This window comes from Phyllobates terribilis, unplaced genomic scaffold, assembly GCF_046119375.1.
Source record: "Phyllobates terribilis strain yellow unplaced genomic scaffold, ASM4611937v1 Scaffold_7__3_contigs__length_470593459, whole genome shotgun sequence".
Classification (NCBI taxonomy): Eukaryota; Metazoa; Chordata; class Amphibia; order Anura; family Dendrobatidae; genus Phyllobates; species Phyllobates terribilis.
Genome location: NW_027362767.1, coordinates 8,083,177 through 8,108,241, shown reverse-complemented (window position 1 = coordinate 8,108,241; position 25,065 = coordinate 8,083,177). Strand labels below are relative to the sequence as shown.

At 53.1% G+C, this 25,065-nt stretch overlaps 1 protein-coding gene across 4 annotated transcripts in view; it reads right to left on the bottom strand.

Annotated features, from left to right (window-relative positions):
- Positions 1-12,778, bottom strand: part of VASH1 (vasohibin 1) — a 166,097-nt gene extending 153,319 nt beyond the window's left edge. The window contains exons 1-5 of one of the 4 annotated variants that reach the window (XM_073638104.1): positions 6,443-6,668; positions 4,249-4,349; positions 4,013-4,164; positions 3,411-3,560; positions 3,082-3,156 (exon numbers count right to left, since the gene is read on the bottom strand). In XM_073638104.1, the coding sequence (XP_073494205.1) occupies positions 3,082-3,156; positions 3,411-3,560; positions 4,013-4,164; positions 4,249-4,329 (458 nt within the window). In that variant the 5' untranslated portion in view covers positions 4,330-4,349; positions 6,443-6,668. Of the gene's footprint in view, positions 1-3,081; positions 3,157-3,410; positions 3,561-4,012; positions 4,165-4,248; positions 4,799-6,442; positions 6,669-12,604 lie in introns of those variants that run through there. The other 3 variants (XM_073638107.1, XM_073638103.1, XM_073638106.1) reach the window with 3 other exon arrangements.
- Between the last annotated feature and the right edge of the window lie 12,287 nt (positions 12,779-25,065).

Here is a 25,065-nt window from a genome sequence, read left to right as displayed (position 1 = left end):
GCCAAAGAACACATCAACTGGTCTAAAGAGAAATGGAGAAACATTTTGTGGACTGATAAGAGTAAAATTGTTCTTTTTGGGTCCAAGGGCCGCAGACAGTTCATCAGACGACCCCCAAACTCTGCATTCAGCCACAGTACACCCTGCAGATAGTGAAGCATGGTGGAAGCATCATGATATGGGCATGTTTCTCTTACTATGGTGCCGGACCGATTTACCATATACCAGAAATCATGGACCATTTGCAGATATTAAAATACTTGAAGAGGTCATGTTGCCTTAGATTGAAGAGGATATGCCCTTGAAATGGGTGTTTCACCAAGACAACGACCCTAAACACACCAGTGAATGGGCAAAATCTTGGTTATAGTCCCTAAAAATTGAGGTTATGGAGAGGCCAGTCAAATCCCCGGACCTTAATCCAATAGGACACTTGTGGGGTGACATCAAAAATGCCGTTTCTGAGGCAAAGCCAACAAATTGTGGGATGAAGTTAAAGCATCCTGGGCTGGAATGACAAGAGTCAACCAACTACTGGTACCTATCAGGGCTCTGGAGTCGGTAAGCCAAACCTCCAACTCCTCAATTTCCATGACACCGACTCCCTCATACACGGCTGATGTGTAAGGGATAAATTTACTGTAGCACAGATTCATCTCCGCTAAAAGTCCAGACCCTAAGATCAGGAATAGGACAGACATTTATAGGACATTTCATAACTTTCCCAAATTCTTATGAAAAAAATATTCCCCACAAACTGCATTGAACTACTGCACCCAATTTATTTTACATTTTAGGAGTTGGAGTCGCTCCATTTTATAGCGACTCCACAGTCCTGGACTCTATGCAACATAGATGTGAAGCAGTTCTAAAAAAAACTGTGGGTAACAACTAAATATTAGGTTAGTGATTCATAGGAATGCTAAATCCTCAAAAAAAAAAAAAAAAAGACATGTTGTGAGTTTGTAAAGACAAATGCAGACACTGCTATTTTTTAGAAGAGAACAATGTTCATTTTTTGTTATTTTCTGTAAAGTAGTTAAAAATTATCTAAATTTCTCTTCATGCTGTGAATTAGAAAACAGTGTGCAATGTTCCCAATGCTGGAAATAAAAGCTAGTAGAAAGATTTTGTGCTTAGTTTGTGTTTTTGAACACTACTGTAGGTATAGGTAGACATACATACCAGTGGAAATGTAGAGGCCGCTATGGTGTGGCGCTGAACCCCAACGCATGTTTTGGACCGAGCTTTAGGCCGGTTTCCCACGTCCTGATATTTGCCGGAAAAAACAGTACCAGAGATGTCCGTGTGCACCTGTGTGGCAACGTGCATCGCATCAGGATCACACGTACCGGCGCTGGGGAATCAGCGGTACAGATAGTGCTGCTCCCAAGCGCCGGGTGCTGAATGCTGCCCTCATCATTGTCCCCTGCCGGTGCTGCAATCAACGCGAGCAAGGGACAATGATGAGAGTAACAGTCTGCTTCCGCTGTGTCCAGGTTTAAAAATAAGAATAAAATAAAAAATCCTTATACTCACCAGTCTGAAGATGTCCCCTGCTGTAACTCATCTGACCGCTCACGCCGAGAAGCATGACTCGATGCAGCGAGCGAGCCCCGGAGTTGCGCTCAGTGAGTGACAGGACACCGCTCACTGCAGCGAGTCATTCTCTCCGACTCCTCGGCGTGAGCGGTCAGATGGATTACAGCGGGGGACATCTTTGGACAGGTAAGTATAAGGATTTTTTATTTTATTCTTATTTTCACGGCGAGAGCAGACTACTGCTCTCATCATTGTCCCTTGCTCGCGCTGATCACAGCACAAGCAGGGGACAATAGTGAGGGCAGCATTCAGCAGCTGGCGTTTGGGAACTGATTCGCAGGCGCCGGTACGTGTCACACTGATGACACACAGATGTCATCCGTGTGTCATCAGTGCGGGACATTTTGCGGCCCGTGCAGCACGAAAAAAAAAAAGGACATGTCGACGTATTTTGCCCATGGACACACGGTCCATGTAAACACACTGACATGTGCACAGACCCATTCATTTGAATGGGTCTACGTGTCACCACATGTACCGGACACACTGACGTCTGAAATAGCCCTTAGTTAGGGAGTTGAGGCATATTTTGTCTGACCTTATTACCTTATATTATTATCAAATTCTAGAAATTACATCGTGGTCTCCACTCTAGTTCGCTGGTATGTATATGCATTACTATGATTGAATTGACACATAGAAAATTACCAATATATATATATATGCTATGTGTGTTTATCCTTAGTTGAATTGGTTTAACTCACGTACACTGAGTGTAAACCTATGCTGCAGAATTGTGGATTCTGCTCCAGATGTGATGCCTTCTACCCTCGATATATGGCATAAATTTGCCTCTGGAAGGTGTGACAGAGTCACTGGTGATGTATGTGAGGGGAGATAAGTTCACTGAAGCTAACAGCCGCAGTGAAACCTAACCTTGAAGTTTTCTCCAGCATGTTTAGTGCTGGGAGGTTAAACCTCCGTTTTAAAAGGGCTTGGTTTTGTGAATGACCATAGTGCGGGAGGGAGGTCATTCACCATATCTCCACCTCAAGTGTGTGACTGGGGAAGTTAAATGCTCAACCACTGTTTTTTTCTCTGTTGTCTGGAGGCGAGAGAAGTCTCCTATGTGAAACCTCAGTAGGAACTGAAGTGGACGGCAACCAGAGTGGGCGAATCCCATATGCTATAAACCAGTGATTCCCAAACCCCATCCTCATGGCCCCCCACACGTCATGTTTTCAGGATCTCCTTAGTATTGCACAGGTGAGAGAATTCCTGATGCCTTGATGATACTTCAATCACCTGTGTAATACTAAGGAGATCCTGAAAACATGACCTGTGGGGGGCTGTGAGGATGGGGTTGGGAAACACTGCTATAAACTGTGCTACCATTTATCTTTTGTTTTGCCGTTAAGGCCATGTTTATGTTGTTTTCTGGTTTATGAAAGCAATAAAACAGCCATAGACTTTGACCCCCAAGTTTCCTGTGTCTACCTCTGAGAGCAGCTGAGTGAGTCAACCTACCACAAAGGATACAGACCCAGAATCACGGCCTCCAGGCACTTGATCGGCAGAGCCTCCTTGGTCATTTCTTTGGCCAGGTCCATAAGCCTGTGGAAGAGAGAAGAGAAAGTCTATCACCCCCATTATTCACTGTCCACCTCAAGGGGAAGATTCCAGCACATGGGGGAGGAAGTGTCTAAGACCCCCTAAGTCCATTCCCTTCATCCCATATCCCCCGATTACCATTCTGCTCCCCCACCATCCTGTACCCCAATATCTAATTAGCTGACACCCTCCTGTACTGGATTTTGGGCAGGGCATGCACAATGCCACTGCCAAACATTACCATCTGCATATCTCACCCAGTGAGTGGCCGCGTCTTCTTGATTTCAAAGAACTGGGTCCCTGTGTGATTGTATCTGAGCTGGGAGTTAAGGTCGGTGGTCGGCAGTCTCGTGGCCCCGGAGAACCCGTGAGGAAGACCCTCGCCTCCAGCGTCCACCAGATTTTTGCTATGGACAAAACGAGGAAAATTCTCTAGGATCTCAGTGATCGATGACGAGACGTCTCCGCTTTCTTCAGCATTTTCCATTTAAAGTTTTTTCAAAAAGATTTTTCAGAGGAAAGAAATCTACTCATCACACAAAATTGGCAGCGACCACTGGTCACATAACCGCATCACCCATCGATCACACTGTCAAGCATCCACCAGGACCATGTGGCCCACCGGTCACATCGATCACACCACCACTGGGACTATGCCACCCACCGTTCACATGACCACGTCACCCATCGATCACACCACCACCAGGACTGTGCCACCCATTGGTCACATGACCACGTCACCCATCGATCACACCACAAGTGTGATTGCGCTGCCCACTGATCACAACACCAAAGCATCCACCAGGACCGTATGGCTCACTGGTCACATCGATCACACCACCGGAAAGGTGCCACCCACCGGTCACATCGACCACACCACCGGGAAGGTGCCATGGATGAGGTAGAACGGGGTGAAGGATACTGCAGCTCTCGGATGTAGCGCTGCACGGCCTCCACCCGCTCCGGCACGGAGGCTCCGGACGTCAGCGCTGGCACTGCTGGGATTGGCAACTGTGGATGTAGAAAGTAGCATTAGATACCTCCAGTCAGTTCCTGAAACGGGGGCCACAGATGTTTCCCCAGTAAGACCCTTACCCGAGGCAGGTCCACAGCGCTCCGTATCAGCCTGACAAGATTCTCCCCATCAGGATGAGTCCGTGCCACGTATCCCCACATCCGTTCCCATGTGGGCTCATCTATGGGGAGACCACCCTTATTCACATAAAATGGGACCCCTCCATCCTCATCATCAGCCCCATTGTGAAGTCCCTCAGACATTCCTACTCAACGCGACTGTCAGCAGCTGCTAGATGGACCCTGGCAGGACTGCGGCCCCCGCACATCACTCCCCGATTCTCGTTCCAGAACCCCAAAACTACTTGGAACAGTCGACTTTCTACAGTCGTTCATACCTGGAGCCTCAAAATTGCAGACCCCCAATACAAGGAGACAAGGCAGACCCCCTAGACCTGAGACCCCTCACACGGCAGACCCCCTAATCCCGGGACCCTTCACACGGCAGACTCCCTAATCCTGTGACCCCTCACAGCAGACCCCCTAATCCTGGGACCCCTCACGCGGCAGACCCCATAATCTTGGGACCCCTCACGCAGCAGACCCCCCTAATCCTGAGACCCCCCTCACATCAGACCCCCTAATCCTGAGACCCCCTCACGCGTCAGACCACCTAATCCTGAGACCCCCCTCACGCAGCAGACCCCCCCTAATCCTGGGACCCCCTCACGCAGCAGACCCCCCCTAATCCTGGGACCCCCTCACGCGGCAGACCCCCCCCCTAATCCTGGGACCCCCTCACGCGGCAGACCCCCCCCCCCCCCTAATCCTGGGACCCCCTCACGCGGCAGACCCCCCCTAATCCTGGGACCCCCTCACGCGGCAGACCCCCCCCCCTAATCCTGGGACCCCCTCACGCGGCAGACCCCCCCCCCTAATCCTGGGACCCCCTCAAGCGGCAGACCCCCCTAATCCTGGGACCCCCTCACGCGGCAGACCCTCTAATCCTGGGACCCCCTCACGCGGCAGACCCTCTAATCCTGGGACCCCCTCACGCGGCAGACCCTCTAATCCTGGGACCCCCTCACGCGGCAGACCCTCTAATCCTGGGACCCCCCTCACGCGGCAGACCCTCTAATCCTGGGACCCCCCTCACGCGGCAGACCCCCTAATCCTGGGACCCCCCTCACGCGGCAGACCCCCTAATCCTGGGACCCCCACACGCGGCAGACCCCCTAATCCTGGGACCCCCTCACGCGGCAGACCCCCTAATCCTGGGACCCCCTCACGCGGCAGACCCCCTAATCCTGGGACCCCCTCACGCGGCAGACCCTCTAATCCTGGGACCCCCTCACGCGGCAGACCCTCTAATCCTGGGACCCCCTCACGCGGCAGACCCTCTAATCCTGGGACCCCCTCACGCGGCAGACCCTCTAATCCTGGGACCCCCTCACGCGGCAGACCCTCTAATCCTGGGACCCCCTCACGCGGCAGACCCTCTAATCCTGGGACCCCCTCACGCGGCAGACCCTCTAATCCTGGGACCCCCTCACGCGGCAGACCCTCTAATCCTGGGACCCCCTCACGCGGCAGACCCTCTAATCCTGGGACCCCCTCACGCGGCAGACCCTCTAATCCTGGGACCCCCTCACGCGGCAGACCCTCTAATCCTGGGACCCCCTCACGCGGCAGACCCTCTAATCCTGGGACCCCCTCACGCGGCAGACCCTCTAATCCTGGGACCCCCTCACGCGGCAGACCCTCTAATCCTGGGACCCCCTCACGCGGCAGACCCTCTAATCCTGGGACCCCCTCACGCGGCAGACCCTCTAATCCTGGGACCCCCTCACGCGGCAGACCCTCTAATCCTGGGACCCCCTCACGCGGCAGACCCTCTAATCCTGGGACCCCCTCACGCGGCAGACCCTCTAATCCTGGGACCCCCTCACGCGGCAGACCCCCTAATCCTGGGACCCCCTCACGCGGCAGACCCCCTAATCCTGGGACCTCTCACGCGGCAGACCCCCTAATCCTGGGACCTCTCACGCGGCAGACCCCCTAATCCTGGGACCCCCTAATCCTGGGACCCCTTCACGCGGCAGACCCTCTAATCCTGGAACCCCCTCACGCGGCAGACCCCCTAATCCTGGGACCCCTTCACGCGGCAGACCCTCTAATCCTGGGACCCCCTCACGCGGCAGACCCCCTAATCCTGGGACCCCTTCACGCGGCAGACCCCCTAGTTCCCTGACCCCCTATCCCCGGGGCCCCTCACGGCAGTCGCCCCCGGTCCTGGTTCCGGTCCCGTCGCTCTGAGGCTCCGCGATTCCCGGCCCCGCACACAAAGCCCCTGCTCTCCGGGAGGAGCCGCCCTGTCACAGCTGGAGCATCATTAACCCTTGAGATGCTATCGGGTCCGTTATCTCCAGCAGCTTCAAAGAGGTTCCCAGCAACGATAGTGTTACTATCAGGAACCAATCACAGAGCATTACGTCATGAAACTAAACCTAATCAGGAGCGAACTGTGAGACTAGAGGGTGGAGCTATGAAGGAATTGTGGAAGTCACGTGCTGCAGACTGGTCATGTGACCTCACCCATTCAGCTCGGAGTGAACGGACCGTGGGTGGCTGCGGCGGCGGCGGCGGCGGGTCTGCTCCTCCGCTCCTCCGCTCCCGGCACATTCATCCGGTGTCACCCTCGAGGGCCGGTCCGTCACCGTCCTGTCATCTGCCTGTACAGGAGGGCGGGGTCGCTGTCACTCACGTATTCTGCTGCTTAGAAGCTTGTGAACCCTTCAGATCTTTCCACATCTATATATATATATAATCGTCTTATCCCGTCTGTCTGTGTGTCTGTCTGTCCTGGAAATCCCGCGTCGCTCATTGGTCCGGCAGCGGCCAATCAGCGACGCGGGATTTCTGAAAAAAGATGGCGGCCGTTAGCGGCTCATCTGCGGGACGGAGCTCAGCGGCGATGCAGCCGGGAGATGACAGGCGCGAGGCGCTCATCTCCCGACCGCCGGCGCCGCTGACCTCCATGCGGCTAGGGTGTGAAGGGAGGACCGGGGAGCGGCGCTGCGGGTCGGGATACTTCTGCTGCGAGCAGTCGCTCATATCCCGGGTTCTCGTAGCGGAAGTATCCGCACAGACAGCGGCGCTGACCTCCATGCGGCTAGGGTGTGAAGGGAGGACCGGGGAGCGCCGCTGCTTGTCGGGATACTTCTGCGAGCGCCCGCTCATGTCCCGGGTTCTCGTAGCGGAAGTATCCGCACAGACAGCGGCGCTGACCTCCTTGCGGCTAGGGTGTGAAGGGAGGACCGGGGAGCGGCGCTGCGGGTCGGGATACTTCTGCTGCGAGCAGTCGCTCATGTCCCGGGTTCTCGTAGCGGAAGTATCCGCACAGACAGCGGCGCTGACATCCATGCGGCTAGGGTGTGAAGGGAGGACCGGGGAGCGGCGCTGCGGGTCGGGATACTTCTGCGAGCAGTCGCTCATGTCCCGGGTTCTCGTAGCGGAAGTATCCGCACAGACAGCGGCGCTGACCTCCATGCGGCTAGGGTGTGAAGGGAGGGGTGTGAAGGGAGGACCGGGGAGCGCCGCTGCTTGTCGGGATACTTCTGCGAGCGCCCGCTCATGTCCCGGGTTCTCGTAGCGGAAGTATCCGCACAGACAGCGGCGCTGACCTCCTTGCGGCTAGGGTGTGAAGGGAGGACCGGGGAGCGGCGCTGCGGGTCGGGATACTTCTGCTGCGAGCAGTCGCTCATGTCCCGGGTTCTCGTAGGGGAAGTATCCGCACAGACAGCGGCGCTGACATCCATGCGGCTAGGGTGTGAAGGGAGGACCGGGGAGCGGCGCTGCGGGTCGGGATACTTCTGCGAGCAGTTGCTCATGTCCCGGGTTCTCGCAGCGGAAGTATCCGCACAGACAGCGGCGCTGACATCCATGCGGCTAGGGTGTCAAGGGAGGACCGGGGAGCGGCGCTGCGGGTCGGGATACTTCTGCTGCGAGCAGTCGCTCATATCCCGGGTTCTCGTAGCGGAAGTATCCGCACAGACAGCGGCGCTGACCTCCATGCGGCTAGGGTGTGAAGGGAGGACCGGGGAGCGCCGCTGCTTGTCGGGATACTTCTGCGAGCGCCCGCTCATGTCCCGGGTTCTCGTAGCGGAAGTATCCGCACAGACAGCGGCGCTGACCTCCTTGCGGCTAGGGTGTGAAGGGAGGACCGGGGAGCGGCGCTGCGGGTCGGGATACTTCTGCTGCGAGCAGTCGCTCATGTCCCGGGTTCTCGTAGCGGAAGTATCCGCACAGACAGCGGCGCTGACATCCATGCGGCTAGGGTGTGAAGGGAGGACCGGGGAGCGGCGCTGCGGGTCGGGATACTTCTGCGAGCAGTCGCTCATGTCCCGGGTTCTCGTAGCGGAAGTATCCGCACAGACAGCGGCGCTGACCTCCATGCGGCTAGGGTGTGAAGGGAGGACCGGGGAGCGCCGCTGCTTGTCGGGATACTTCTGCGAGCGCCCGCTCATGTCCCGGGTTCTCGTAGCGGAAGTATCCGCACAGACAGCGGCGCTGACCTCCTTGCGGCTAGGGTGTGAAGGGAGGACCGGGGAGCGGCGCTGCGGGTCGGGATACTTCTGCTGCGAGCAGTCGCTCATGTCCCGGGTTCTCGTAGGGGAAGTATCCGCACAGACAGCGGCGCTGACATCCATGCGGCTAGGGTGTGAAGGGAGGACCGGGGAGCGGCGCTGCGGGTCGGGATACTTCTGCAAGCAGTTGCTCATGTCCCGGGTTCTCGCAGCGGAAGTATCCGCACAGACAGCGGCGCTGACATCCATGCGGCTAGGGTGTCAAGGGAGGACCGGGGAGCGGCGCTGCGGGTCGGGATACTTCTGCTGCGAGCAGTCGCTCATGTCCCAGGTTCTCGCAGCGGAAGTATCCGCACAGGCAGCGGCGCTGACATCCATGCGGCTAGGGTGTCAAGGGAGGACAGGGGAGCGGCGCTGCGGGTCGGGATACTTCTGCTGCGAGCAGTCGCTCATGTCCCGGGTTCTCGTAGCGGAAGTATCCGCACAGACAGCGGCGCTGACCTCCATGCGGCTAGGGTGTGAAGGGAGGACCGGGGAGCGCCGCTGCTTGTCGGGATACTTCTGAGAGCGCCCGCTCATGTCCCGGGTTCTCGTAGCGGAAGTATCCGCACAGACAGCGGCGCTGACCTCCTTGCGGCTAGGGTGTGAAGGGAGGACCGGGGAGCGGCGCTGCGGGTCGGGATACTTCTGCTGCGAGCAGTCGCTCATGTCCCGGGTTCTCGTAGCGGAAGTATCCGCACAGACAGCGGCGCTGACATCCATGCGGCTAGGGTGTGAAGGGAGGACCGGGGAGCGGCGCTGCGGGTCGGGATACTTCTGCGAGCAGTCGCTCATGTCCCGGGTTCTCGCAGCGGAAGTATCCGCACAGACAGCGGCGCTGACATCCATGCGGCTAGGGTGTCAAGGGAGGACCGGGGAGCGGCGCTGCGGGTCGGGATACTTCTGCTGCGAGCAGTCGCTCATGTCCCAGGTTCTCGCAGCGGAAGTATCCGCACAGGCAGCGGCGCTGACATCCATGCGGCTAGGGTGTCAAGGGAGGACCGGGGAGTGGCGCTGCGGGTCGGGATACTTCTGCTGCGAGCAGTCGCTCATGTCCCGGGTTCTCGTAGCGGAAGTATCCGCACAGACAGCGGCGCTGACATCCATGCGGCTAGGGTGTGAATGGAGGACCGGGGAGCGCCGCTGCTTGTCGGGATACTTCTGCGAGCAGTCGCTCATGTCCCGGGTTCTCGCAGCGGAAGTATCCGCACAGACAGCGGCGCTGACATCCATGCGGCTAGGGTGTCAAGGGAGGACCGGGGAGCGGCGCTGCGGGTCGGGATACTTCTGCTGCGAGCAGTCGCTCATGTCCCAGGTTCTCGCAGCGGAAGTATCCGCACAGGCAGCGGCGCTGACATCCATGCGGCTAGGGTGTCAAGGGAGGACCGGGGAGCGGCACTGCGGGTCGGGTTACTTCTGCTGCGAGCAGTCGCTCATGTCCCGGGTTCTCGCAGCGGAAGTAGCCGCACAGGTAGCGCCGCTCCCCGGTCCTCACCAATACGATTCCGCTCCCCGGTCCTCACCAATACGATTCGCTGATTGGTCGCGATCTCTCGCCGCGACCAATCACTGATCTTGGCCCAAAAGTTAAACACCACTGTGCTGATTGGTCGCGGCCGCTGCCCGCGACCAATCACCGATTTGGGCGCCACATTTAAATAGCATTCGCGACCAATCAGCACAGCGGTGTTTAAATGTGTCTGCAAGATCGGTGATTGGTTGCGGCCGCTATTTAAATTTGGCGCCCAAATCGGTGATTGGTCGCGGGCGCTATTTAAATGTGGCGCCAAAATCGGTGATTGGTCGCGGGCAGCGTCCGCGACAAATCAGCACAGCGGTGTTTAACTTTTGCGGCAAGATCAGTGATTGGTCGCGGCCGAAGACCGCGACCAATCACCGATTTGTGCGCCACATTTAAATAGCGGCAGCGACCAATCACCGATTTGGGCGCCACATTTAAATAGCTGCCACGACCAATCACCGATCTTGCAGACACATTTAAACACCGCTGTGCTGATTGGTCGCGGACGCTATTTAAATGTGGCGCCCAAATCGGTGATTGGTCGCGAGCAGCGTCCGCGACCAATCAGCACAGCGGTGTTTAAATGTTGCGCCAAGATCGGTGATTGGTCGCGGCCGCTATTTAAATGTGGCGCTCAAATCGGTGATTGGTCGCAGGCAGGGTTCCGCGACCAATCAGCACAGCGGTGTTTAAATGTTGCGCCAAGATCGGTGATTGGTCGCGGCCGCTATTTAAATGTGGCGCTCAAATCGGTGATTGGTCGCGGGCAGGGTCCGCGACCAATCAGCACAGCGGTGTTTAAATGTGGCGCCAAGATCAGTGATTGGTCGCAGCGGATATTTAAATGTGGCGCCCAAATTAGTGATTGGTCGCGGGCAGGGTCCGCGACCAATCAGCACAGCGGTGTTTAAATGTGGCGCCAAGATCGGTGATTGGTCGCGGCCGATATTTAAATGTGGCGCCCAAAGTGGTGATTGGTCGCGGGCAGCGCCCGTGACCAATCAGCGATTTTGAACACAAATGTCCGGACCTTAGTAACACCATGCGGCTACTGTCGGGAGATCAGCGGCTAGGGTGTCAAGGGAGGACCGGGGAGCAGCGCTGCGGGTCGGGATACTTCTGCAGCGAGCAGTCGCTCATGTCTCGGCTTCTTGCAGCGGAAGTAGCCGCACAGGCAGCGGCGCTCCCCGGTCCTCACCAATACGATTCGCTGATTGGTCGCGGTCTCCGCACCCGACCAATCAGTGAACTTGGCGCAAAATTTAAACACCGCTCTGCTGATTGGTCGCGTCTGGCGTCCGCGACCAATCAGCGATTTTGGCGCAAAATTTAAACAACGCTCTGCTGATTAGTCGCGGTCGCCGGCTGCGACCAATCAGCAGTATTGGCGCCAAATTGAAACCTCGCTCTGCTGATTAGTCGCAACCACCGGCCGTGACCAATCAGCGATATTGCCGCCAAATTTAAACACCGCTCTGCTGATTGGTCGCGGTTACCGGTCACGAATAATCAGCATTATTGGCGCCACATTTAAACACCGCTCTGCTGATTGGTCGCGGCCATGACCAATCACCATTATTGGCGCCAAATTTAAATACCGCTCTGCTGATTGGTCGCGACCGCCGGCCGCAACCAATCAGTATTATTGCCGCCAAATTTAAACATCGCTCTGCTGATTGCGCCCGGTCGGCCCCATACATATTCTAGAATACCCGATGCGTTGGAATCGGGCCACCATCTAGTCTCTGCATAAATGTCCCCGAAATCCGCAGCAGAATTTCACACAAATGCTAGAAATAGGAAAAGGGAACGAAGAGTCTCCAAGATTGTAGGAAAAGCGTCACTGTAACTCCCGGAAATAATAATAATTACCCTCCTCAGTGGGGGTGGGGTTGGGGTTCTGCAGTGGGGGGGAGGGGTTTCTCGGTGGAGGGGTCCGCAGTGGGGGGGTGGAGTTCCTCGGTGGGGGTCGGGTGGTCCGCAGTGGGGGGTGGGGTTCCTCGGTGGGGGGGTCTAGTGGTCCGCAGTGGGGGGTCCCTCGGTGGGGGTGTCTGCAGTGGGGGGGTGGGGTTCCTCGGTGGAGGGGTCCGCAGTGGGGGGTTGGGGTTCCTCGGTGGAGGGGTCCGCAGTGGGGGGGTTCCACGGTGGGGGGGGTCCACAAATCGTGATTCCTACACCACAAATCTTGATCTTGCTCCGATCCCTGACGTTCTGGAGTGGAGGCGCCACAGATACACGAGGACCCGCCCCCCCCCCCCTCTCTCCCAATCAATACCAGAGAGAAACTCACCGCTCATGATGAATCGGCTGTTAGACTTTGTTTGCTTTTTTATTGAGCAAAATGATCCATATCAGAGGTAGCAAAAGTATGTGAACCCTTAGGACTAGTAAATTACAGGGGAAATCGTTCTGAAGTGATGGCAAGAGGATCCTATATGGAAGCCACACTCTCCAGACCACACACTACATGGAGCAACTACTGCCTGTGTATTTAACCCTGCTCAGCCACACCCTGAGGGGAGGTAGTGTGAATGGCCTCCCACCCTCTTTGACATTCCCATAAAACCACACCCTTTAAGAAAGTTAACCTCCAGCATTAAACATGCTGGCAGAAATTTAGTAGGTTTCAGTACACACAGGAGAGCAACCTGAGTGACACATACCTCCCCTCGTATATCAAACCAGTGACTCTGTCACATATCCCTCTGCATAAAGCCAGGGGTTTGGGCACCTTCTGATACCAGACAGGGAATTCTAGAGAGGGCACCAGCGTTCCTGTGTAACTTCCCGGGCCTATGCTCCACCTGAAAGTTAAAGTCCTGAAGAGCTAGGAACCATCTAGTTACCCTGGCATTTTTACCCTTCTTTTCCCTCAACCATCTCAAAGGGGCATGGTCTGATACCAACTTAAACTTCCGGCCTAGTAGGTAATATCTTAGAGTATCTACAGCCCATTTTATGGCTAGACGCTCTTTTTCTACTATCGTGCAGTTTTTCTCGCAGGACGAGAGCTTCCGGCTCAGATAGAGAATGGGATGTTCTTCCCCATTTATCTCTTGAGAGAGTACGGCTCCGAGACCAACCTCTGAAGCGTCTGTCTGGACCACAAACTCTTTCTTGAAGTCTGGTGCGACCAGAACCGGCTGCTTACACAGTGCTAGCTTCATCTGCTGTCTCTGTTTCCTCCGTCCACTTCACCATGGTTGATCTGGTGCCTTTCAGGAGATCTGTCAGCGGCGCGGCCATCATGGCAAAATTTGGGATAAACCGCCGGTAATATCCCACCATTCCCAGGAACGCTCTTACTTGCTTCTTGGAGATCGGTTGCAGCCTGGTCTGGATTGCCTCCACTTTATTAATTTGCGGTTTTATTTCGCCTCTCCTGACAACATAGCCCAAGTACTTGGCCTCCTCTTTTCCGATGGCACATTTTCTCGGATTTATGGTAAATCCCGCCTTCCTCAGTCATCCAGAATGGCCTTTAGTTTAGGTAGATGACTAACCCAGTCTGGGCTAAAGACTACAATGTCGTCAAGGTAGGCTGCGGCATACTTCTTATGTGGGGCTAGGATCCGATCCATAGCCCTCTGGAAGGTGGCTAGGGCCCCCTGTAGTCCGAACGGCATCCGACTGTATTGAAAGCACCCATCAGGTGTCAAGAAAGCCGTCTTCTTCTTGGTTGTCTGGGACATGGGGATCTGCCAGTAGCCCTTCATCAGGTCAAGTGTGGTGATGTACCTTGCCGGTCCAAGTCTCTCGATGAGTTCGTCGACGCAGGGCATCGGGTACGTGTCACTCTTGGACACCTCATTCAGCCGGCGGTAATCATTACAAAACCTCCACTCTCTGTTGGATTTTGGCACGAGGACGATTGGGCTCGACCACCCACTCTTTGACTCCTCTATCACTCCGAGGTCTAACATCCTCTTAACCTCAGCTGAGATCACCTCCCGGCGTGCTTCTGGAATTCGGTACGGCTTCAGATTCACTCTTACATGTGGCTCTGTCAGTACGTCACGCTCTACCACCTGAGTATGTCTCGGCAACGCTGAGAACAGGTCACGATTCCACTGTAGTAGTTCTCGACACTGTTGCTTCTGGGCCTGCGATAGAGTCTCTGCTATAATGACCTCTTCCACCTGGCCTTCGGGAGCGGCTCCCAGGCAAGGAGTTTCCACAGGTTCCTGGTCCCGCCATGTCTTGAGCAAGTTCACATGGTATATTTGGTGCGGCTTTCTTCGGCCAGGCTGGTGGACTTTATAATTAACTTTGCTGACTTTCTCCACCACCTCATACGGACCTTGCCATTTGGCCAGGAACTTGTTCTCGACTGTAGGGAGTAGCACCAAAACACAGTCCCCAGGCTGGAACTGCCGATCGGTTATAGACCCTTGCCTGAGCTTCCTGCGCCTGGAGTAGATGAACTTACACGATCGGCATCACTTTTGCTATTCTTTCCTGCATCTGGGTGAAATGTTCAATGATGTTCCGGTGGGGCGTAGCCTCGGCTTCCCAGGTTTCCTTAGCGATATCCAGGAGCCCTCGCAGTGTCGTCCATACCGAGGCTCAAACGGAGAAAAACCGGTAGAGGCTTGTGGGACCTCCCTTACCGAGTAGAGCAGGAAGGGTAGCAGGTAGTCCCAGTCACATCCATCCTTCTCTACGACTTTCTTGAGCATCGCTTTCATGGTCTTGTTAAAGCGCTCTACTAATCTGTCTGTCTGCGGATGATACACAGAGGTTCGCAGCTGGGTAATCTGGAGGACCTTGCACAGTTCCTTCATTACCTTGCTCATAAACGGGGTCCGTTAGGATTTCTTTCGGCAGATCGGTACTGGCAAATATATGGATAAGTTCCCTGGCTATGCATTTACACGATGAGTTTCTTAGCGGCACCGCTTCTGAATACCGGGTCGCATAGTCCATGATCACCAGAATGTATTGGTGGCCTCGGGCTGATTTGACTAAGGGCCTTACTAGGTCCATAGCAATCCTCTCAACGGGGACCTCTATCACTGGTAGTGGAACTAATGGACTACGGAAGTGGGAAGAGGGAGCACTTATTTGGCAAGTGGTGCAGGACCTACAATAGATGAGAATTTCTTGGTAACACCCCGGCCAATAAAACCTTCTTAAAATTCTCTCCTGAGATTTCTCGACCCCTAGGTGTCCCCCAGAATATGTGAATGGGCCATATCCAGTACCCTCCGTCTGTATGGCCTTGGGACTAACAGTTGTTCCACTATCTCACCGCCCCTTAGTTTGGCCACCCAATATAACAACTCCCCCTGAACTGCAAAGTGGGGGAACCTGGTGTCGGTCCCCGGCTCTTGGGCAACCCCATTACACACAGTAACCTGGTCAAACGCCCCCTTTAAGGTCAGGTCCCGAAGTTGAGCAGTTCCAAAGTTCTCTCCGGACACATCCAACTCAGGGAGGTCGGCCTCATCGGTCACCTTCTCGCCCACATCGCCAGCAAAGACTCAACAGTGGGAACTCATCCACTTGAGACTTCGTCAGGAGTTCTGCCCAAGGGACCTGTTTTTTACCCACGCTAATTAGTCTGGTTCCCTTCTCCCACAAGTCCCAAAATAAAGAAAAATCACGGTCCAGTATGACGGGATGTATCAGGTCCTTAACCACCCCGACTTCGTGGTACTGAGCACCACAGTCTGTTCCGACTGTCACTGTGGCCACGGGGTAGTCCTTGGCGTCCCCATGGATGCACCGAACACCCTCAGTTTTGGAAGTGACTAACTGGTGGGGAAGGGCAGCACTGATTAAAGTCACCAGACTCCCAGAGTCTAACAGCCCAAGCAGCTTTACTCCATTAATGGATACGGCACACACCTGCGGCCCCTCGCCGGGTCGACAGTCCACGCTGCAGGCTGGATAAGCATAATAGGAGACCCGTCTGCCTAGGCTGAAGTCCATGCGTTCAGGGGACATATGACACCTAGCGGCTACATGTCCAGGGTTGTGACACCGCCAACAGACTAGATCTTAGCAACAGTCCTTGTGGCACCTTCAGTGGGAGTGGGACGCCCCACAGTGGTGGCTCTAGACCCCTTCTGTGGTGAACCCGCCCCCTTTTGGGTATCCCAGTACGGAGGAGTGACTATTTCTGGTTTACCGAGGGATTTGTCAACCACCTGGTACCTCTCTACCAGGCCGATGAAGTCATCTGGTTTCTGGGGATCGCCCTGGGCAACCCAAGTCTGTAACGATTTGGGAAGGGAGTGCATGAACCTATCAGTCACCACCCACTCAACCATCTGGGCCGCAGTGGAGGACTCTGGCTGCAGCCACTTCTGAACGAGATGCAGCAGGTCAAACATCTGCGACCGAGGGGATTTGTCGCCAGCATACGCCCAGTGGTGGACTCGTTGGGCTCTCACTGCCATATTCACTCCCAGGCGTGCCAAAATCTCTGTCTTTAGCTTGGCATATTCCTTGGCATCCTGCAGTGGCAAGTCGTAATATGCCTTTTGGGGTTCACCCGACAAATATGGCGCCAGAACCTCTGCCCACTGTTCTGTTGGAAGTCTCTCCCGATCAGCCACTCTCTCAAAGACAGTCAGAAAGGCTTCTACATCATCCCCAGGGGTCATCTTCTGCATGGCCCGTCTTACCGCCTTCCTGATGTGGGAGTCCTCAGTCGGCCCAGGGGATGGGGCCGTCTCTCTGCCCTGGATTACGTCCCCCAGAAGCTGTATCTGGTGCTGCTGCTCCTGCTGGTGCTGCTGCTGCGCCTTTTGCTGTAACTGGACCAGTTTGGTCGTTTCCTGTTGAGCTTGCTGCCGCTGCAGGATCTGCTGCAGGATTTGCTGCTGCTGTAGCTCCCGGTGTTGCTGTAATTGTGGCAAGTGCTGCTGATGTTGCTGCTGCTGGCTCTGGACTAAATGCTTAACCTCCTCCATGCTGCCGGACATCTCGGGCTGGCTGACGGCCTTCACCCAGGACATCCACCATTCTCTGTGGCAGGTACACGTGTTCCTGGATCTTTGCCAGCACTCTCACACCAACTGTGGTAACACAACTTGCTCTGCTCTCCAGAGGCAGACACAGGACACACTGTTCGGGTTAACTTCCTGCTGGTTTATTGTGCGTCATAAACTCCAGCAGTGTCCCATAAAAACAAACAGGCCCTCTCGGGGTTAACGGGAAAACAAAGCATAAGGTATAACAGAGTTCAATAGCAAGCGAGGCTCGGCCCGCTCCGAGTAGCACAGTAAAGTCTGAGCAAACACCAGTCCTCCGCTGTTGCTCTCTGGCTTCACCGAAATATAGCCTGGAGACTTCACTCTCCAGACCACATACCACCCAGAACAAGCTATTGACTGAGTATTTAACCATGATCAGCCACACCCTGAGGGGAGGAATGGGGAATGACTTCCCTCCCATCTCTAGGTCATTCCCATAAAACGACACCCTTTAAGAGAGTTAACCCCCAGCATATAACATGCTGGCAGAAAGTGTATTGGTTTCAGTTCACACAGTAGAGCAACCTGAGTGACACATACCGCCCCCCGTATATCATGCCAGTGACTCTGTCACAATAAATATATATATATATATATATATATATATATATATATATATACAGTACAGACCAAAAGTTTGGACACACCTCATTTAAAGATTTTTCTGTATTTTCATGACTATGAAAATTGTACATTCACACTGAAGGCATCAAAACTATGAATTAACACTTGTGGAATTATATACTTAACAAAAAAGTGTGAAACAACTGAAAATATGTCTTATATTCTAGGTTCTTCAAAGTAGACACGCTTTGCTTTGATGACTGCTTTGCACACTCTTGGCATTCTCTTGATGAGCTTCAAGAGGTAGTCACCGGAAATGGTCCTCAAACAATCTTGAAGGAGTTCCCAGAGATGCTTAGCACTTGTTGACCCTTTTGCCTTCACTCTGCGGTCCAGCTCACCCCAAACCATCTCGATTGGGTTCAGGTCTGGTGACTGTGGAGGCCAGGTCATCTGGCGTAGCACCCCATCACTCTCCCTCTTGGTCAAATAGCCCTTACACAGCCTGGAGGTGTGTTTGGGGTCATTGTCCTGTTGAAAAATAAATCATTGTCCAACTAAACGCAAACTGGATGGAATAGCATGCCGCTGCAAGATGCTGTGGTAGCCATGCTGGTTCAGTATGCCTTCAATTTTGAATAAATTCCCAACAGCGTCACCAGCAAAGCACCCCCACACCATCACACCTCCTCCTCCATGCTTCACGGTGGGAACCAGGCATGTAGAATCCATCCGTTCACCTTTTCTGCGTCGCACAAAGACACGGTGGTTGGAACCAAAGATCTCAAATTTGGACTCATCAGACCAAAGCACAGATTTCCACTGGTCTAATGTCCATTCCTTGTGTTCTTTAGCCAAAACAAGTCTCTTCTGCTTGTTGCCTGTCCTTAGCAGTGGTTTCCTAGCAGCTATTTTACCATGAAGGCCTGCTGCACAAAGTCTCCTCTTAACAGTTGTTGTAGAGATGTGTCTGCTGCTAGAACTCTGTGTGGCATTGACCTGGTCTCTAATCTGAGCTGCTGTTAACCTGCGATTTCTGAGGCTGGTGACTCAGATAAACTTATCCTCAGAAGCAGAGGTGACTCTTGGTCTTCCTTTCCTGGGGCGGTCCTCATGTGAGCCAGTTTCTTTGTAGCGCTTGATGGTTTTTGCAACTGCACTTGGGGACACTTTCAAAGTTTTCCCAATTTTTCGGACTGACTGACCTTCATTTCATAAAGTAATGATGGCCACTCGTTTTTCTTTACTTAGCTGCTTTTTTCTTGCCATAATACAAATTCTAACAGTCTATTCAGTAGGACTATCAGCTGTGTATCCACCAGACTTCTGCACAACACAACTGATGGTCCCAACCCCTTTTATAAAGCAAGAAATCCCACTTATTAAACCTGACACGGCACACCTGTGAAGTGAAAACCATTTCCGGTGACTACCTCTTGAAGCTCATCAAGAGAATGCCAAGAGTGTGCAAAGCAGTCATCAAAGCAAAAGGTGGCTACTTTGAAGAACCTAGACTATAAGACATATTTTCAGTTGTTTCACACTTTTTTGTTAAGTATATAATTCCACATGTGTTAATTCATAGTTTTGATGCCTTCAGTGTGAATGTACAATTTTCATAGTCATGAAAATACAGAAAGATCTTTAAATGAGAAGGTGTGTCCAAACTTTTGGTCTGTACTGTATATATATATATATATATATATATATATATATATAATGTACTAGAAGCTGCTATGAGATTGCAGTTTCTATCTCAACTTACTAGTAACGCAATTAATGACAACTTTAAACTGGAGCCATTTAATGATCTGATATCCATGAATTTTGCCCCTTTTGACTTTCCTTAGTTATCCTCTAATGCTGGTTTCGCGCATAGGTCCATGTCAGTGACCGCTGACTTCCGCTACAGCGGACATTATAAGCTTTGGGGGCCGAGCCCCTCCATATTGGGTGTACCTCGGTATCCAATGACTCTCGTAGCTGCCACCAGAAGTCACTCTCCTGGTGGAACCACAGGCACTGCGACTCCAAACGTCACTGACGTCAGGTCCGGCCATTTTCTCATTGGTGCACGGATATTTATAACGAGGAGATGCCCCCCAGCCTGGCACACGGCCCAAGAGAAACAGTGAAACGCGCATCAGGTGGTGCCTCCGCGGGTAGTCAGGCTTACAGTCTACAGCTTTCCTCAGGAAATACCTTCTACTTATTGCATTGTATTTGCTGAATATAAGGCCACGTTCACATGTTCAGTATTTGGTCAGTATTTTACATCAGTATTTATAAGTCAAAACCAGGAGAGGAACAATTAGAGGAAAAGTATAATAGAAACTCGTCACCACTCCTGTATTATCACCACTGCTGGTTTTGGCTTATAAATACTGATTGTAAAATACTGACCAAATACTGAATGTCTGTACATGGCCCAACTTGTATACTGGGATCACACTGTACAATCTGCCACTATTAGGGAGCTTTCACATTGTGTTTGTGGGTCCCATAGGCGCATACATCTGACCCCCCACTAAATTAAGTTTGGACGTATGCGCCGACAGGGACATAGGTTGTAACGATGCAGACGGAGCAGACGTGCGGCCGACCGCGTCTGAGTGTCCGTCTCCAGTAGGCAGACACTCCCGAAAATGGTGCATGTCACAGCGCACATTGACTCTGCCGGCACCACTGCAGTCTATGACCCCGCTGACGCATATGTCCGGATCACATTTTGTGAGGGTGTTTGGATGCAAACCCCAACGGGACCCACAAACGCAATGTGAACGCTCCTTTATGTGTATAGAGAACCACTACGTGATTTACTTCCATCTTTTTACCTTCACACCACTATTATAATCCTATTATTATACCTTTGTGAATTCTGATTATCCTTTTCTGATTTTGTCTTTATGTATATCACTTAATAAGGAATTTATATTATTTCTTCTTTAGTTCACTTTTCTCCTGGATATCACCGGTCACAGGGCTGATTTACAAACTAAAGTCTGTCATTTCCACTCAATGGGATGACAATCAGGTGTGAGTGGGCGACCTATTTGACTTAAAAAATAGTATTCACAAACTTTTCCCCACAGCTAGTGGAAGCCCACACAATACACAGGGGGAGCATGCCGACTCTGCATATGTCCTGCGGATTTAAACCCAGGACTCCGGCATTGCAAGGAGTAAAGTGTTAACCACTGAGCCACCGAGCTGCCATAGCATCATTGTCATATATATCTTATAAATGCAAGATCAATGATGGATGGAGATAGATATCAGCAAGACCACACCCTCCACCCCAACGGCAAACATGGCGGAGGCGTAGGTTTTCTCCTATCAGATACCTGCGCCTTCACTGAAATCCCACAGCCACCCCCCATTACTCTTCCATCTTTTGAGGTGCACTGTGTGCGCATCTACTCCCACTCCAACCTCCAACTGGCCGTCATTTACCGACCCCCAGGGCAAGCCACCACTTTCTTACACCACTTCACCACCTGGCTGCTTCACTTTCTTTCCGCTGACATCCCCACTATCATAATGGGCGACTTCAACATCCCCATCGACACTTCCCACTCATCTGTCTCTAAGCTTCTATCTCTCACTTCTTCCTTCGGCCTTGCTCAATGGTCTTCTGCAGCTACTCACAAAGATGGCCACACACTGGACCTCATCTTCACCCACCTCAGCTCCCTGTCTAACCTCTCTAACTCTCCTCTCCCTCTCTCTCACCACGCCCTACTTATATTCTCTTCCCTCTCCTCTCCAGGTCCACAATCCCCACTCCACAAACCAGCACACCATCGCAGAATCCTCAAACACCTTGACCTACACTCACTCTCAGAATCCCTTCTCCCTCTTACATACATAATTTCCTTTACACGATTCAGATATTGCTGCTGCTTTATATAACACCACAACAGCTGCAGCTCTCTACTCAGTCGCCCCTCTCACACATACCAAAGCTCGCACAATCAACAGGCAACCCTGGCACACCAACCTTACTTAAGAACTGCGACGGGCCTCCAGGGTTGATGAGCAGAGATGGAAAAGGTCCCACTCCATCGAGCAATTCATCGCATTCAAACAATCCTTCACTATTTTCAAATCCACACTCACTGCAGCAAAACAAACCTACTTCTCATCTCTCATATCCTCCATGTCTCACAACCCTAAACAACTATTCAACACTTTCAATTCTCTCCTCCATCCCCCAGCGCCTCCTGCCTCTCCTCTCATCTCAGCAGAAGACTTTTCCTCATTCTTCAAAGTCCCCACAGCCCCCCCCATATCTACTCAACATTCCTACTCCAAACCCCACTTCTCCACCATTACAGAAGATGAAGTATCTTCTTTACTCTCCAAGTCACACCTCACCACCTGCGAACTTGACCCAATCCCGTCCCACCTCATCCCTAACCTTACCACAGTCTTCATCCCAACCCTAACCCACCTCTTCAACCTGTCACTAACAACTGGTGTCTTACTCTCATGTTTCAAACATGCCTCAATCACACCCATCCTCAAAAAGCCCTCCCTTGACCCATCTTCTCTGACTAGCTACTGTCACGCCCCCGGGGGCCTTACTGTTTGGGGACAGTATATATATATATATATAGATATATATATATAGATATATATATATATATATGTATATATATATATATATCACGGTGGCTGGCCCAGGGCGGACAGTGCACAAAAGGGGTAGCGATTACTAATAAAGTTCAGAGAAATTTGTGACGCCACCTGTGGAGTCTGGTGATGGTCACCAGCGCTGCAGCAGTCCTCTGAGGCAGGTGACAAGGCAGCTAAAGATGGTACAGCTCCCCACAGGTGGAGCGGGCCTCAGGGCAGTGTAGATAGATAGATGGTGGGTGCGCTGGGCGTCATAGTGCGGTGTGGATCAGTGATGCCGGTGAAGAAACAGACAGAGGCCGTTCGATGCAGTCATCCAAGGTTTTACTTACAGTTCTTAGGCAATTCACAAATGCACTTTGCAGGTGAAGGCCTCCCTCGTCGCGCTGCGTTCACCGGACAGGGGTTCAATCCTTTCTCAAGCAAATTTAGGAATGCCTGGCGGAACCCCACTTTCATATGTACCTATCTTGACCTTTTTCACACTCGGTCCTTCTCACCGTTGTCCTACGCTGCCCACTCTCATTCCCGCTCGGGTATGCTGAAATCCTTCCTGTACTTCGGATCCGGGACCAACCTGACCGTCTGGGGTTTTGAGTGTAGCAACCGATCCTTCCTGACACCTGGCAGGAGCAGGGCGTACGGGTGCCGTCCTGCACGCGCCGTACCCCCTGGGATCCTTTATGTAGAATGGAGCCTGCTCCCTGCTCCCCTCCAGGGCTTCTATCCTGGGCCCTAACTTGTGGAGCAGAGCTCTGACTGAGCCTCTGCTCCCGGACTGTTCCTCTGAACAGCCCTCACTAGAACTGTCCACTGTAGTGGACTCTGGACTCTCTGACCTAATATGGCTTCCTATTATATAATTACTGTATATGTGCTCCGTGTATCTGTTTCCTCCACCCACACCCACCATTGGTTCCCCCTACCTTTGGGTTCCCCCCCTACTCCAGCCAGGGCCAGGGCTCAGCAGAAAACTACATTGCGTCTTGCCCCTCCTGCTGGCCTAGAGCAGTGTTGTGTTGGATGTAGGTGGTTGGGGTTCCGTGCAGTACTCCCATCCTACCTGAGAGAAGGGAGACACCACACCTCGGGGTAAGGTGCAGTATCTCTGTGGCGACTGAACCCTCAGGGGCGCCACACTACCGCCCCATATCACTTCTCCCCTATGCCTCAAAACTACTGGAACAACATGTCCACCTTGAACTGTCCTCCCACCTCTCCTCCTGCTCCCTCTTTGACCGCCTACAATCTGGCTTCCGACCGCACCATTTTACAGAAACTGCCCTGACCAAAGTCACCAATGACCTACTAACCACCAAATCCAAGCGACACTACTCCGTCCTCCTCCTCCTAGACCTGTTCTCTGCCTTTGACACAGTGGACCATTCCCTCTTACTACAGATTCTCTCATCTCTTGGCATCACGGACTTGGCCCTATCTTGGATCTCCTCATACCTAACAGACCAGACATTCAGCGTCTCCCACTCACACGCCACCTCCTCATCTCGCCCCCTATCTGTCGGTGTCCCCCAAGGTTCAGTCCAAGGACCTCTGCTCTTCTCCATCTCTCAGCCTGGGACAGCTCATAGAGTCTCACGGCTTTCAGTATCACCTCTATGCTGATGACACACAGATCTACCTCTCTGGACCCGATATCTCCTCCCTACTAACCAGAATCCCACAATGTCTGTCCGCTATCTCATCCTTCTTTTCTGCCAGATTTCTAAAACTTAACATGGATAAAACAGAGTTCATCATCTTTCCACCCACTCATTCATATCCCCAATCTGACCTATCCATCAACGTCAATGGCTGCCCACTCTCCCCAGTCCCACAAGCTCGCTGCCTTGGGGTAACCCTAGACTCTGATCTCTCCTTCAAACCACATATTGAAGCCCTTTCCACTTTCTGCCGACTCCAACTCAAAAATATCTCCCGGATCCGCACATTCCGCAATCACGAATCTGCAAAAACACTAGTGCACGCCCTCATCATCTCCCGCCTCAACTACTGCAACCTCCTGCTCTGTGGCCCTTCCAACACTCTCACACCCCTCCAATCTATCCTAAACTCTGCTGCCCGACTAATCCACCTGTCCCCCTCTATTCCCCCGCCTCTCCTCTCTGTCAATCCCTTCACTGGCTCCCCATTATCCAGAGACTCCAGTTCAAAACCCTAACCATGACATACAAAGTCATCCACAACATGTCTCCTCCATACATCTGTGACCTAGTCTCCCGGTACTTACCTGCACGCAGCCTCCGATCCTCACAAGATCTCCTTCTCTACTCCCCTCTTATCTCCTCTTCCCACAATCGCATACAAGATTTCTCCCGTGCATCCCCCCTACTCTGGAACTCTCTACCCCAACACATAAAACTCTCGTCGAACATGGAAACTTTCAAAAGGAGCCTGAAGACCCACCTCTTCCGGCAAGCCTACAACCTGCAGAAACCCTCGCTCCACCATACCGCTGCACGACCAGCTCTACCCTCACCTACTGTATCCTCACCCATCCCTTGTAGACGGTGAGCCCTCGCGGGCAGGGTCCTCGCTCCTCCTGGAC